The sequence below is a fragment of the Pelodiscus sinensis genome, chromosome 4 (genome assembly GCF_049634645.1).
Source record: "Pelodiscus sinensis isolate JC-2024 chromosome 4, ASM4963464v1, whole genome shotgun sequence".
Classification (NCBI taxonomy): domain Eukaryota; kingdom Metazoa; phylum Chordata; order Testudines; family Trionychidae; genus Pelodiscus; species Pelodiscus sinensis.
In genome coordinates, this window is record NC_134714.1 from 12,600,528 (window position 1) to 12,616,524 (window position 15,997).

At 45.1% G+C, this 15,997-nt stretch overlaps 1 protein-coding gene across 11 annotated transcripts in view; it reads left to right on the forward strand.

Moving 5' to 3' along the window:
* The first annotated feature begins 5,202 nt into the window (after positions 1-5,202).
* LRRC9 (leucine rich repeat containing 9) overlaps positions 5,203-15,997 on the forward strand; it is a 110,590-nt gene continuing 99,795 nt past the window's right edge. For 10 of the 11 annotated variants that reach the window (XR_012903264.1, XM_075926333.1, XM_075926334.1 and 7 more), the window contains exons 1-4: positions 5,203-5,346; positions 10,328-10,419; positions 12,382-12,600; positions 13,603-13,743. Coding sequence is in view for 10 of the 11 variants with exons in the window: in XM_075926333.1 (XP_075782448.1) it covers positions 10,366-10,419; positions 12,382-12,600; positions 13,603-13,743 (414 nt within the window). In the remaining variant the exon portion in view is untranslated. The remainder of the gene's footprint in view (positions 5,347-10,327; positions 10,420-12,381; positions 12,601-13,602; positions 13,744-15,997) is intronic. The other variant, XM_075926339.1, reaches the window with a different exon arrangement.

A 15,997-nucleotide genomic window follows, 5' to 3' on the forward strand; every position in this document is an offset into this window, starting at 1 on the left:
CCAGGGACTGCCTGTATACAACTGTCACATTTCTTAATTGATTCTAAGAGTCAGCTAAAATTTTTCAATCTAGTTGACTACAATTAATTCAAAACATTTAAAATCTGTTTTTTAACAAGGAATCTATTTTAGATATTTTACAGTGCCCATCGCCATAGTATCTAAGCACTTAATCTGATGCTTGATGTAGTATAAGTAGGAAAGCACAATGATACTAGAAGTATTTTGATATAATGAAAGACACGTTGCAAGTCAAAAGCACACATGACAGTTTACAAGTGGCTGCCTAAGAGAGGCATATAGATTGCAAACTATATTGATTTAAGGATGGTAAGCATTCCAGAACAAATACAATGATGCCTGCTTAGCATTCCCAGTGAAAGCACTTTGCCTGCTGCTCTGTAAAAAATATCAACAGCAGTAAAAGACAGTGGCAGAAATATGAACCCATGATGCACTGTGATCCAAGTGAATCTATGGTCAGTGATGTCAAAAGTTGCTGCAGCAGTCAGCAAAACTATAACAGAGAGAAGCCCAAAAAGTAAATGTACAGTAGTAAAGCATCATCAGCACTTAAACAACTCCCTTCACTATCCTATGAAATGATCTCAAATTATACCGAAATGTTTTAGTGTCATTAAAGAAGAACGTACCATAGCAGAAGGTGAAAGCACACTGCAGAACTTTGAAATGATTCAGGCATTTTGAGAGAAGTCTGAAAATCCTTTACATTAAAAGAGAGTCCCTAACAGCTGCTGCCTTGCATTTTAAAAATGCTGTACATATGAACATTATATGGCTGTTAACAGCTTTATGAATCTGTAGGAAATTAGCTAGCAGTAATGTCAGTTTTGTTTCTTGTTGAGTTGAATTCATCTCTCTATATATTTTAGAAATGTAATGTCTGTCTGTCTGTCTGTTTGTGCAAGAACGCCTCCTGTGGATTCCCTCTCCCCCTCCCTTCCCACATTGCTTCACCCAGGGTGAAGAAACTGTATGCTAGAACTCAGTTGACACAGTTGTGGATGTCAATGAAGCTGTTCAATATCTCATGGAATTTCTTAATTCCCTCAATCCTAGCAGTGTGCCGCATCACCTGGTGTTGAAAGTTGGATGGCCAGTCATGCTTTTAGGAAACTTAGATGCTCCAAGTGGTTCAAGACTTTGCATTAAATCTTTGAAGTCACACATCATCAAAGCTACCATTTTGACTGGATTTGCCAAAGGGCAGGTAGTCTTTATACCACGGATTCCATTGATTACCCATTTCAGTTTAAACATCTCCAATTCCCAGTACGACTTGCTTTTGCAATAACAATAAATACATTGTGGGGTCAGTGCTTCACAATTACAGGAGTGAATTTGAGAGCAGATAGCTTTCCACATGGGAAACTATATGTTGTTACATCTAGGGTACGTCTAGACTACATGCCTCTGGCGACAGAGGCATGTAGATTAGGCTACCCGACAGAGTAAAATGAAGCGGCGATTTAAATAATCGCCGCTTCATTTAAATTTACATGGCTGCCGCGTTGAGCCGACAAACAGCTGATCAGCTGTTTGTCGGCTCAGCGCGATAGTCTGGACGCTCCCCTGCCGACATCAAAGGGAGTTGTCGACAACCCAGGTATGCCTCCTGGGATGAGGCATACCTGGGTTGTCGACAACTCCCTTTGATGTCGGCAGGGGAGCGTCCAGACTATCGCGCTGAGCCGACAAACAGCTGATCAGCTGTTTGTCGGCTCAACGCGGCAGCCATGTAAATTTAAATGAAGCGGCGATTATTTAAATCGCCGCTTCATTTTACTCTGTCGGGTAGCCTAATCTACATGCCTCTGTCGCCAGAGGCATGTAGTCTAGATGTACCCCAAGAGTGGGAAGGGCCAAAAATCTGTTCATTCTAGTAAAAGACAGAAAAACTGCAAATATTGTCTATCAACAAGCTCTATGTAATGTATGATTCACTTTCATTTTTTTTATTAATACAAACTTCTTTTTTCCTTCCTTATTGAGAATTGCAGTAATTTACATAACATATCTGCATTTTCTTTTTATTTCCCAAAAAACCCAACCAATAATTTCTTGAGTTACACTCCCAAACAATGCTGGGTAAATCTGTTAGTAATGAATATTGCAATGCTTCCCTGCATGTCTGTAGCAGTTGAAGAGATTAGAGATATTATGCAAAAAGATTCCAATGATGAGTCATTCAACTATAGGCTCAGAAACAAAGGTGATTACTTATAATTATTATTAGTATTACTAACCATTCAGTTTTGGACACAAGTGCTTATTTTTTAATGGATGGCTCTCTACCCACTGTTTTAAAATTATGGACCAGACAATCAGCTGGTGTAAATCAGTATAGTTGAAATGAAACTATGCTGATTTACACCAGCTGAGAATCAAGCCCCAGGGTGGCTTGTTTGTTGATCTAGAGTAATGGTTTTTCATTTTTCTCTTTTTTCATTTGTGTACATCTTAAACATTTTAAATGGAAGTGTGGAAATTCAACCTGTGAACCATGGAGCACCCCGCACACACATGCCATACAACTTTTAGACTGAAAATTGACTGAACAGAATTCAACTATAAATGTTGCATATGCATGGTATGGCATTTAGTGTGGTGTGGGAAAGGGTGCTAAACTGTGGGCTTCTATAATAACAACCACACTTCCAGGTTTTGACCTGTAGGTCAGAGTATTCACATACTTTTGACTACTGTATTCAGAAATAGTCCTTTTCTGGGATCAGACTCTTTATTTCCATCATCACATTTCCTACGGACACCTCAGACATAGTCTGTGGATCCCCAGGTTTCAATAGACCATAGGTTGAAAATCGCTGATTTAGAAAATAAATTGAAGTCACTGATTTAGGCAAGACAGTAAAATTAAAGTATTTTGATATAATGAAAAACACATTGCAAATCTGAAGTATGCACATGATAGTTCACAAGTGGCTGCCTAGCAGCTGCATATAGACTGCAAAATTTTTATTGCAGAACCCAGGGTAGTGGCATTTAAATTCTTGCAATAGAAAGATAACTTAGACTAGGCAGGGTAGATAACTGATGGTTGTTTTTTCTCTGAAGTGAAAAAATTAGCATTTATTTAATTTCCAGTCACATCTATCATGCTATTAACCTCATTTTATATAAAAAGGTTTTTATGTTTTGATATGTCTGTGTTATATGGGAGCAATGAGTTGTTTTGTGGAGTGCTAAATTATAAGGGTATATAAAAATTGATATATTCATTTTATTTGGAGCAAAAAAACCTACCACATTTATGTGAACTAATAAGTCAGATGCAATACTGCTAGTTGGGAAGTATGCAGATCCTTATTAGAAAATCTTTAATCAAGTATTAAATGTATGAAAGTTGTATTATATGGAATTAGAGTGACATCTGGTGACATTAAAGAGTAAATGCAAACACATGAAAGAGCTTGAGGTTCAGGTTTGCCTAGTAGGGCTGTTGGAAAACTGGGGAATTGTGGGAAATTTTGATGAAAATATAAGAATTTAGAAATACATTTTCAAACAAAACCCAAACATTTTCCATTAAAATTCAAAAATTTCCATAGAAAGCAGATAGTTCATTAAAAAAATTCTGTCAAAAAATAGTTTGATAAAAAATTTTCAGTCTTATTGTCTGTCCAATAAAATGACATGGATTTAATTTAAATTAGTTTTAAATAGATATAGTTTCACAGGTACAAAAGGCTGTATGGATACTTATTGTAGTTTTGGAGTAGATCATACTGGATTATCCTGAATTTAAATTAAGATTTCTAATCCATTTCAGTAAGGAACAGATAAGCTACTCTAAACGTCTACATAGTTTTTTTGCACCCATTTCACTATAGCCATTTAAATTCACACTTGAAGTTAAACTTGAGCAATTTTTTTTGTGTGCACAAATGTTACCCAGATCAAGAAAGACAAATGAGCCAAAATAGAACTGTCTCCCTGGCTACAAGCTTTATGATCTTTGGGAAAGTCGGTTATAGGATATACACTGATAGCAACATAACTAGAGATCCAGTGAGAAACAGTAATCTCTGAAACTACACATGTAGAGGTAGAGCTTTGGGGAATACTGTATTTTAAACACAAGCATAAATGTGTTAAATTTTCATTGTTAAATAGTACAAGGTGTTACCCTACTCTTCCCCTTTTCTTCCCAAGGTAGGGAAGGACGGGGCCTGAGTCTCCTCTAGCTTGTTCTGCACCTAGAGTAACTCCACTGAAATCAGGATGCTTACACCAGGGTAAATCTGATCTCAGGAGAGAATTAAGGCCAGATGGTTTTTTTACCCTGAGATACAATGCTAGATTCATGCCTGCCTGGGGAAAGGCCACAGCAGGATAAGAGCCTCTGGATGGCTGGTTTATACTCTACATCTGCTCAGCACTGCTTTTGGGCACATAATTCTAGGTAGGGATCCCATGATGTTCCTTGTGAGAGTTTCAGAAGTGGAGTGAGACTGGAGGAGCACTTTGTGGATGTGTCTAGACTACTGAGTTTTGTCGACAAAAGTGGACTTTTGTCGACAAAACTATACCTGCGTCTACACTACCGCTGAGTTCTGTCGACATAACGTGGACAGAACTCAGCAGTTTTGTCGACGCTGGTAAACCTCATTTTACGAGGCATAACGCCTTCTGGCGACAGAGTTCTGGCGACAGAAGGTGTTATTGCCTGTAGGGTTGCGTCTCGACTACAGGGTTTTGTCGACAAAGCAGCTTGCTTTGTCGACAGAACTGAATGTGTCTAGACGCTCTATGTCGACAGTATCTGTCGACAAAACTTCCATCGACAAAACCCTGTAGTCTAGACGTACCCTCTATCTTCCCAACAAGAGGAAGGTGGAGTTAGGCTGCTTTCCCCTTTTGCACTGCCAGTGGCCCCTGCTGTGTGAGCGCTTCACCCCAGGGACTAGCACACTTGGGGCTGGCAGACTGACACAGGGTGCAGGGGTGGGCAAATCTCAGCTCCTCTGCCCCACCCTCTGGAGAGAGACTAGGAGGGCAGGTCTGAGCCACTGGAGAGTGGGAGACAGGTCTGAGTCTCCCCTCCCGCCAAGAGAGAGTGGGAGGGCAGGTGTAAGCCCCGCCTCCCTCGGAGGGGGCGGAGCAAATCTGCTCCCGCCCTCGGGCGACAGACCGCTGACTAGGGAGGCGGTGTGAGCCCCGCCCCCGCCGCGTCATGTGACTCCTTTCGTCCCGTTCGCTGCCGTTCTGCGGGGGCGGGGAGATGGTTTCCTAGGCGACGGCCGAGGCTGCGGTACACACAGAGCCGGCTCCGGCCCTGCCCACGCCGGGTCCCTGGAGCCCCAGGTACGTGACTGCCGCCTGGTTCCCCCACCCCCCCGGAACCTCCCGCCTGGCCCCCTTCCCACCCCCGGGAGCCCCCGCCTGGTTCCCCTGCCCCCCCCGCCTGGCCCCCTTCCCACCCCCGGGAGCCCCCGCCTGGTTCCCCTGCCCCCCCGGGAGCCCCCGCCTGGCCCCCTTCCCACCCCCCGGGAGCCCCCGCCTGGTTCCCCTGCCCCCCCCGGGAGCCCCCGCCTGGCCCCCTTCCCACCCCCTGGGGTCCCCCGCCTGGTTCCCCTGCCCCCCCCGGGAGCCCCCGCCTGGCCCCCTTCCCACCCCCGGGGTCCCCCGCCTGGTTCCCCTGCCCCCCCCGGGGTCCCCCGCCTGGTTCCCCTGCCCCCCCCGGGGTCCCCCGCCTGGTTCCCCTGCCCCCCCCGGGAGCCCCCGCCTGGCCCCCTTCCCACCCCCCGGGATCCCCCGCCTGGTTCCCCTGCCCCCCCCGGGAGCCCCCGCCTGGCCCCCTTCCCACCCCCCGGGGTCCCCCGCCTGGTTCCCCTGCCCCCCCCGGGAGCCCCCGCCTGGCCCTCTACCCCCCCCCCCGGTGCTCCCGCCTGGTTCCCCTTCCCACCCCCCAGGATTCCCCACCTGGTTCCCCCACCCCCGCCCCGGATCCCCTGCCTGGTTCCCCTACCCCCCCCCCCCCGGGATCCCCTGCCTGGTTCCCCTACCCCCGCCCTGGAGCCCCTGCCTGGTTCCCCAACTCCCCCCCCCCGGGATCCCCTGCCTGGTTCCCCAACCTCCCCCCCCCGGGATCCCCTGCCTGGTTCCCCAACCTCCCCCCCCCGGGATCCCCTGCCTGGTTCCCCAACCTCCCCCCCCGGGATCCCCTGCCTGGTTCCCCTACCCCCCCCCCCCCCCCGGAGCCCCTGCCTGGTTCCCCTACCCCCCCTGGGGTCCCCTTCCTGGCCCCCTTCCCGTACCCCCTGAGGGTCCCCCTCCTGGTTCCCCTGCCCCCCCCGGGATCCTCTGCCTAGCCCCCGCCTGGTTCCCCTACCCCCCCCGGGAGCCCCCGCCTGGTTCCTCTACCCCCTGGGAGCCCCCGCATGGTTCCCCTACCCCCCCCGGGATCCCCCTCCTGGTCCCCTTCCCATCCCCCTGAGGGGTCCCCTGCCTGGCTCCCTTCCCACTTCCCAGGGGTCGCCCTCCTAGTTCCCCTATCCCTCCTTGATCCCCCACCTGGCTCCCTTCCCACACTCCCTGAGGGGTCTGTCTCCTGGTCCCCTTCCCATCCCCCCAGGGGTCTGCTGCTTGGTTCTCCTACCTCCTCCGGGGTCCCCTGCCTGGCCTTTCCACAACTTCCCCCAAGGTGATCCCTGCTTGTCCCCTTCCAATCCTCTTTCAATGGGGGTGTCCTCCACCTGGCTCCCTTCTCACCCCCAAGATAGCCTCAGCCTGGCCCCCTTCCCACTCCCCATAAGGGGTTCCCCTCACCTGCCCCCCTTCCCACTCTCTTCTAAAGGGGCTGTCCCCTGCCTCGCTCCCCTTCTCTGGGGGTATCCTTCACCTGCCTTCCCTTCCCACCCTCCTCCCCATTCCCAAGCTCTGCTGGAGTTCCTTCTTTCCCTTTCTGAAGGATATGTCCTATGCCTGGCATCCTCCTTTCCATCTTCCCCCTCACTTCCAAAGGGGTATCCCTTTCCTGGCCCACACACACCTGCCTACTCCTAGGAAGCCATTCAAGCCCCTGATGCCAATATTCCCCTCTCCTGGGAGAGGAAATGTGTGATGTAAATTGCAATATTGTTTGTTCTGATATCAAACTGATAATATAAAGGGCTAGCTAATGGACTAATCACCTAAAAATGTGTGTAATAAAAAAAATCCATTCTCAGTAGGACATCATTGTTTTCTTGTCTTCAGCATATTTTCATGTCTGCTTGTGTGTCCTTTACCTCTTAATTTGGGCATTTCCTTCTTGTGACCAATATTCCCTTCAATTTTTTCCATTCATGTGCAAAATGAATTTTTATGTGCATCGCGGCATGTTGAATGTAGACCATGAGTAGAAACTAAAATCCTAGCTGAGTGCTCTGCTAATCAGTTGGGAAGCAGTTGAATCTCTGCCCAAGGGTACAGTTTATAGGGAACACTGCTTATGACTAATTTAAAAGTGCCTTTCCTTTAATTTTATTAACAGCAAGAGCAATAAATTAAAAGGCAGATACTGTATTGTTTTAATGCAGTGAAATGTACGGTCCAACATCTAGGAAAACAAGTGCAGCCCATACCATCATGCCTAAACTGAACATGAACTCCCAGTGTGATATTGTGGAGAAAGTGTTTTATAAATAAGGGAGTAGTGAGAAAGTGAAGATGGGCTGTGCCTATCTATTCCTAAAGTCCAAGATATGTTCCAAAAAACTTGGACTTATAGTGAAACAACTTAAAGTGGGGAATTTTTTTTCCATGGCTGACTTCCATTTGCTCAAATTGGGAGGGGAGTGTGCAATTTACAAGCAGGGAATGGGAGGACTTATAATGCATCAGTTCCTACAATTGTCAATGACTTTAGTGCAGAACAGATGTGTATTGGAATGATTTATAGCAGGGACAGCCTGTAATTTTTAATCTCTGTATACAGCATTACTGAGACTGTAGAGGGCAGAAAAGGCCTGCAGAAAATGCCTTACAGAGAGAAACTTAAAGAATTTAATGAAAAAGAAGATGAAGAGGAATAAGTTTCTTCACATGGAGAAAATAGTCACAGAGAGGTAGCTGTGTTAGTCTGATCTTGGTAAAACAAAAAAAGCAGTCATGTAGCACTTCAAAGGCTAACAAGATAGTTTATTAGGTGACGAGCTAACATGACTGCTTTTTTAGTTTTAGTGAGAAAATACTGATTAGTAAAGCAACAATGGTCCTGTATTACCTTACAGACTAACAAAAATATATAAAGAAGTGCACATGAAAGTTCATGATACTATTTATATATTTTGTTAGTCTCTAAGGGTAAAGCTACACAGCAGAGCTAAAGTCGAATTAAGCTACGTAACTTCATCTACATCAACTGCATAGCTTAAGTCAAAATAGCTTAATTCAGCTTTTGGCTCTGTCTACACAGCAGGAAGTCGTAGGAAGAACGCTCTTTCTATGACTTCCCTTAGTCCTCGTGAAATGAGGGTTACCATGAGTCGGAGTAAGAAGTCCTCTAGCTTGACATTATTTTGAAATAAAGGCTTGTAGTATTTTGGAATATCAGTTATTCTGAAATAATGCTGCTGTTTAGACATACTAAGATGCTACAGGACCATTCTTGTGTGTGTGTGTGTGTTTTTTAATTTACCGTGTTTTCCGGCGTATAAGGCGACTGGGCGTATAAGACGACACCCTAATTTTCCAGGTAAAACATAGGTTTTGGCCTATACTCGCCGTATAAGACTACCCCCCTATACAGAACGTCCCTGTGCTGATACTGTATGTACCGCACTGAGCCAATCCCGGCAAGCGGTGTATTCTATTAATGCATACAAAGCCTGCTCGGATTGGCAAAGGTTGTAATAGCGCGCCTCCCCCTCCCCCCCCCCCAAACCCGTGTGGGGACGGGTCCTCGCGTTGACTGCACGGAGGCCCCACTCCCTAATTTTGCTCTAGGCTTGCTTGCAAAGGGGGGTTTAGGTTGCGGTCTACGCCCATTTATCTGGGAGAGACCAACCTACCGCCCAACAAGCCGTCCGCTTCCCCAGTTGGGGGAGAGTCCCCGTAATCTGGGATGGGGAGGACCCGGCGCCCATCAGGGGGGCTACTCACGGCCCCTCTGGGTCTGTTGGAAGTGTCGCTCCAAGGGCCAGCGTCTCGGGCCGCCTCGCCTCCGGGTCCAGTGCACGTCTGGGGGTCTGGAACTCTCTTCCCCTCGCGTCACCGTCCTCCGCCACCTCTGCCGCCTTGGCACCCCGGGTCGCCCTGCCGCGGTGCCTGCCTCTCGTGCCAGCTCCGTGCTCCCCGCTTGCCCCCGCCGCCGCTGCCCGGGGTTTCTGCCGGCCTCCTCCTTCGGCCGGTGTCCGCAGTCATCCCCGGAGGCCCCCTGGCTGCCTCCCTGCTCCCAGCCGTGCCCGCCGCGATCCTCCTCCGGCCGGCGTCTGCGGTCGCTCCCTGGGACGCCCCGGCCGGCCCCACGCTCTCCGCCGCTTCCGCCCCGACCAGCTGGTCCGGCTGCCTTTTAAACGCGGCGGGCAGACTCGGGTGCACGCGCTGCACCGCCGGGGGAGCGAGCCGGCTCTTGCTTTCCTCCCCCCGCTGCCGGGGTCGTCCGCGGGCGCACCCAGGGACGGGGTGCACAGTAGCCGAAGCTACAGTATGTTTATACCCGGCGTATAAGACGACCCCCGATTTTTGGGGGATGTTTTTTAGTATAAAAAGTCGTCTTATACGCCGGAAAATACGGTATTTACAGACTAACTCAGCTACTCCTCCAGTTAGTAAAGGTCTCTTTAAACTAGGTGAGAAAGGCACAATGAATACCAATATCTGGAACTTAACATCAGGCAAGTTCAAATGCAAAATAAAGCACAAATTCTTAATAGTGAGCGTGATTATCCATTGGAACAAACTAGCAAGAGATGTAGAGGATTCTATTATCTCCTGATGTCTTCCAGTCAAGACTGAATGCCTTTCTAGAAGATATCATGAGTTATCAGGCTCATTATTGGGGTAATTGGATGAAATTCTTTGATCTGTGTTTTACAAGATGTCAGATTAGATGATCAACCTTAAATTTTGAAGTCTCTTCTGACTTCAAAATCTATGCATATAAATGAAAAAAGTAATTATTCCAAACATTCAGGACATTGCTTATTTTCTTTCATTTAACATAACTGTTATCCCATGAAAGACTTGCCTACTGGAACTGTATCTATTTGGAACTGAGATTTTTTTTTCCCCAAATTTATTTGAGGCTTCTAAATTATGGGGGTGGCTACACAACAGATAATTGTCATTTTTTTTCAAGCAGATATTCTACAATGATCATTACTTTTAAATACTCAGACAATGATCCAAAGTGATAACCAAAACCAGAACCGAGAGGAAATAATTAAAGAGTTGGTAAGTTTTTTGCTTTTATTTTTTTTAAACTCTCAAAATAGCAATCACTATTAATATTTTCAGTGCAGAATTCTCACTCATGGACTGTTTGTTCAGAGGGCAGAACTTGGCATACATTGACAACGGGTTTACAAGGGTCAAAAAACCGAAGAATAGTGGGCTGCTAGTCCCATGTAAGAAAAAAAGTCCCAGGAGTGAGAGTTTTGTAAGAGGTTATCTGCAGGGAAGCAGAATTTCAAGGTAGTTTTCCCTTTGTCCTTTTTGTTTGAAGTATAGTACAGAGATATCCAAATATATGGACATAACATAGTCAAACAAAATAACTGCAGTCTTTACTCAAGACAAGTTCTTAAAGTCTGTCTTGCACCAGGAAAGTCAATGGATGCTTTGCCACTGACTGAGCTGGATCAGGACATTGGTGAAATTAATGGGATTTTACCTAGTAGATACTGAAGGAAGAGGCCTAACAGTATTCTTTTTTGGAAAAGTCATGTTTTACTTTTTGCCATGTTTAATATTTTAATGAAATGTTATGTTACCTTTTTTTTCCACAGAGACCTGTATTTACTATGGCTATTCTGGTGGTGGCATGGAGGGTATACGTAGCTACATGCTGCAGTGAATACAGGGCATCCCCACTATAAGTTGCCCCGGTATACATCCATTCCACATTAAAATGGTTGCTGTTTGTAGGAACTGATGCGTTAGACGTCTTCCCATTCTCCGCTCTTAAGTCATGCAAAAAAAAACCACACCCCAATTTGCACAAATGGAAGTCAGATGTGGGGAAAAAAATTCCCTGCTTTGTTGTTTCATTATAAGTCCATGTTTTTTGGAATGTATCTTGGACTTATAGTGAAGACGGCCTGTAGCAAGCTGCGTCCATGCTGCGATGTAAATATGTGTCCGTGAAAGTTTCCCTTATAGCCTGAGTTTTTTCCAGTTGTCGAGAAGGGTTGCAGTAGGGAGCTATCAGAGTCCTTCATGGCAGCAGGAGAAATTTGTCTGTGGCAGAGAAAAGTTGCAGCAGCAGGGCACTACTTTGCTAAAACAGCTGTGTAGACAGGGAGGCATGGCTTGGGCAAATAGAGAGCCATGTAAAGGGTATGTGCTCATGTACAACACCACACCCATCAGGTGTGTCTTTATTCTACTTGCCTTAGAAGTGCCTCCCTATCTATGTTGCTGTTTATATCCATAGTAGGGAGGTTACCCAAGTGTGTACTCTACACGCTGCTGAAAGAAATATACAGTATAGACTTACCCTATAGTTCATTTGAACCAAGTGCTCCAGAAGTGAAAAATTAGCATACTGATCCACTAGCATACTGTTCCTTTTATCATGTACATATAGTTTTAATGGAAATAGATTTTGATGCATTTTATAATTACATCAGGATGCAATTAGGTATTTTGATAATGAAATAGATGTATTTTGAGGCTAGAACTGAATTTTTTTTTGTGAGTGAAACCTAACTAAACATAATACAGGCCGTCCTCGCTATAAATCCAATATATGTTCCAAAAAACTTGGACTTATAGCGAAACAACTTAAAGCGGAGAATTTTTTTCCTGCATTTGTGCTTTTTTTTTTTTTTTTCCCACGTGACTTAAGAGCAGGAAATGGGAGGATTTCCTATGCATCAGTTCCCGCAAGCGTCAACAACTTTAATGTGGAACAGATGTATGCCAGGGTGACTTATAGTGAGGACATGCTGTATCCCAGATGTGGCTTTCAAAAACATTACAGAGTGGCATACGTATTTGAAGACAAGGGCATGGGGGTGGAATTTTCAAGGGCACTAATGACATTTAAACATTTATCTCCAATTGACTTTCAATGGGAGTTAGGCATTCTCCTGCAAAATGCATTTCTTATACCATAGAAACTAATGTTCGTGCCATAGAAACTAATGTTCATACCATACAAAAGGGCAATAAATAGTTGTATTTTATTTGCAGTGCACTTGTAATGGATTATATTATGAGAAAATTGATCAAGAGGGACCAGAAACATCAACACTGGAGATGTTTTTCTCAGGTTATCCCAAGATAGTAGGCATGTCATTTTTCCCAAATTTAACAACTCTCACTCTTGTTGGACAAAGCATTCACAAGATTTCAGACCTGGAGTATTGTCCATTACTCAAAAACCTATGGATTGCTGAATGTTGCTTAACAGTAAGTTAACTCTATGATTTTTCTTTTCAAGTAAGTGATCAGATTCTGATTTCCTTACAGCTCTAGTCTACACTAGAGAGTTATTTTGAAATAATGCTCCTTATTTCAAAATAGCAAGTGGAGCATCCATACTACCAAGCCTGTTATTTCAAAATAAGGAGTGGTTATTTCTAAATAATAACTCCTGCTTTCTGCAAGGAATAACATTTACTTCAAAATAGTAATTTTGAAATAGCAGTAGTGTCAATGCTCCACTGCTGCTGTTTCAAAATAACTACTTGCCAGAGCCATTCAAAATAATTACTCACAGTGCTTCCTGGGGCTCTAAGTTGAGGTTGTGCATCCACATTAAAGTAGTCTGCCTCAGACTAATTTCGAGGCTTCCCTGTAGTGTAGACACGCTATTTCAAAATTGTTATTTTGGGAGTTATTTCAAAATTACATGCTAGTGTAGACATGCTCACAGGGAATAGCACATTGCTCCATTGGTGTCAATCTGCCTTCTCAAGGAGTAAGGTAAAACTAACTCAATGTGAGAAAATGGTTCAGAATCTGGCCTATTATTTGTAATCACATTGGTTGTTAGATCAGAAAAGATTCTGTTTTAGATGTGACTAAGTTACTTCTTTTGATAATTTTCATATTCTTGTGTTGTGGAACCCAATGTTAGTGTTTGTACAATAACTTTTTAAAAAATGACAGTACAGAGTTCAAATCATTTTATAGGAAACTGATACAAAGAAAATTATTTCATTTTAAAAGAACCACTTCAACTTTCATCAAGAAGTTCTTCAGCAGCTACTGCTTTTCCTTTGTGGGCTGTATCCAAAGCTCACTTGAGGGGGAGCCTTTTCATTGATGTAATGGGCATTGAGTTAAGCCCTCCAGGAATTGACTTGCCATCTTCCTGTCTAGTGTTCTGTGTACATATACAGTATATTGACAAGCAGAGTGCCTTTCTTCCTTGTTCATTGAGAACTAATACATCTTCCTCCTCTGCAGAAAATTGATGGTCTACAATACTGCACAAATTTGGAAAAACTGTACCTATATTACAATGAAATTTCTACAATTGAAAATCTGGAGGCGCTAACAAAGCTGGAGGTTATTTGGTTGAATAACAACCAAATTAAGGTGATACAGGTAAGTCTTTTTTCCCCTTTGATTTCCTTCTTGCTAATCCATTCTGATTATGCCACATGGATCCTATGGAACCTGAATGCAACTTATAAACCAAGCTACCTTTTAAGACTGTTAAACCACATAAAGGTCTGTTTTAAGCCTAAAGTCATGAAATGTTTTGGTTGAAACATCATCAAGAACTAATGGCATGTGCTATGGTATTCTGCATATACATAACATAAATAAAATTACCCACTTTTCTGGGACCTCTTCCATTTCTTGGGCATATTACGGTGATTTCAGGTACGGCTTTTGTCAGGACCTCAGAATTATGTCATGCAATGCCCTTTTTGCAATTTAATTTCCTTTTTGGTAAAAAAGGTAAAAAACAGAACAACAACAAAAAAAACCCCATTGCCTAAAACTGTATCATAGCTGAGATACAGGGGAATAAGCCATTAGTCAGAGATTTAAAGAACCCCGTTAAGCAAAAATACATCTCTCCGCAAATGATGATTCTATGGCGAAGCCTTCTGCTTCCTCAGCCCTCTGAGAACTTCTCCCAGTTTAAATGTTTAAATTCCTCTGCCTCGGGCTTCCTGGAATCAGCCGCTGATCAGTTTCAACAGCGGCTGACTTGGGGACACCTGGGATAGAGCAGCTGGGGTGCTGCCGGGTTGGTCCCCGCAGCGCTGAGGTGCGGCGCTGCGGGGACCTACCCGGCAGCGCCCCAGCTGCTCTGTCCCAGGCATCCAGATTCAGCCGCTGTTGAAACTGATCAGCGGCTGATTCCAGGAAGCCCAGGCCAGAGCAACTCTGCCTCGGGCTTCCTGTAGTCAGCCGCTGGTCAGTTTCAGCAGCGGCTGAATCTGGATGCCAGTTCCTACTTACATACAGATTCAACTTAAGAACAAACCTACAGTCCCTATCTTGTACGTAACCCGGGGACTGCCTGTATAGAGCATAGGAAGAGGAGAGATCTCTTTTGTAGAGGTCCTTGCTGTCTGGGTAGCAGGTTTAAAACTAATAAAAGAAAGTTCTTCTTCACACAGCGTGTAGTCAACCTGTGGAACTCCTTGCCAGAGGAGGCTGTGAAGGCTAGGACTATAATAGAGTTTAAAGAGAAGCTAGATAATTTCATAGAGGTTAGGTCCATAAAAGGCTATTAGCCAGGGGACAAAATGGTGTCCTTGGTCTCTGTTTGTCAGAGGCTGGAGAGGGATGGCAGGAGACAAATTGCTTGATCATTGTCTTCGGTTCCCCCTCTCTGGAGCACCTGGTGCTGGCCACTATCGGCAGACAGGCTACTGGGCTAGATGGACCTATGGTCTGACCCAGTACGGCCGTTCTTATGTTCTGACATTCTTATGTTATGTTCTGATCCACTCTATAGTTTCCTGAAATTAGAATTTGAACATCTTGAACAGTCATGAATTTGTTTTGTTAGATTGGACCCCTTAGAGTTCTAAAAACACTTAATAGTCCTGTGATACCTTATGGTATGTCTAGACTGCATCCCTCTGTCGGCAGAGTGATGCAGATTAGGCAGGTCGACGTTGCAAATGAGGCAGGGATTTAAATATCCCGTGCCTAATTTGCATGAAATTGGCCCATGCGTTGTGCTGACTTAGCATTTTGTCTGCAAAAAGTGGCAGTCTAGAGGGGAATCTGTTGAGAAAGAAAGCCTTTCTCGACAGATCCCTTATGCTTCCTGCAAGGAGGTTTACGGGATCTGTCGAGAGAGGCTTTCTTTCTTGGCAGATCCCCCTCTAGGCTGCCACTTTTTGCCGACAAAATGCTGAGTCGGCAAAACGCGGTGGCCATTTTTATGCAAATTAGGCACGGTATATTTGCAAATGAGGCAGGGATTTAATGTCGACCTGCCTAATCTGCATCCCTCTGCCAACAGAGGGATGCAGTCTAGACATACCCTGAGAGACTTACAAAGGTATAGGACCGTGAGCTTTCGTGGGTAAAACCCACTTCAGCAGATTAACGCCAATTTATGAGTTTTACCCACGAAAGCTCATGGTCCTATACCTTTGTTAGTCTCTAAGGTGCTGCAGGACTACTTGTTGATTTTAAAGTTCCAGACTAAGATAGCTACCCTTCTGAGACGTCAGAGTTCTAGTTAGCAAAGGGCAGCCACTTTCAGTGAAACAAACTGATAATTTTTAATAGCTTCCGTCTTTTTTCACTTATAAGAACGTTTGGCTTCACCCAAGGGCGCTTGCAGTCTTCAGCACATCCGTGTGTCTTGTGGTCCTTGCTATTG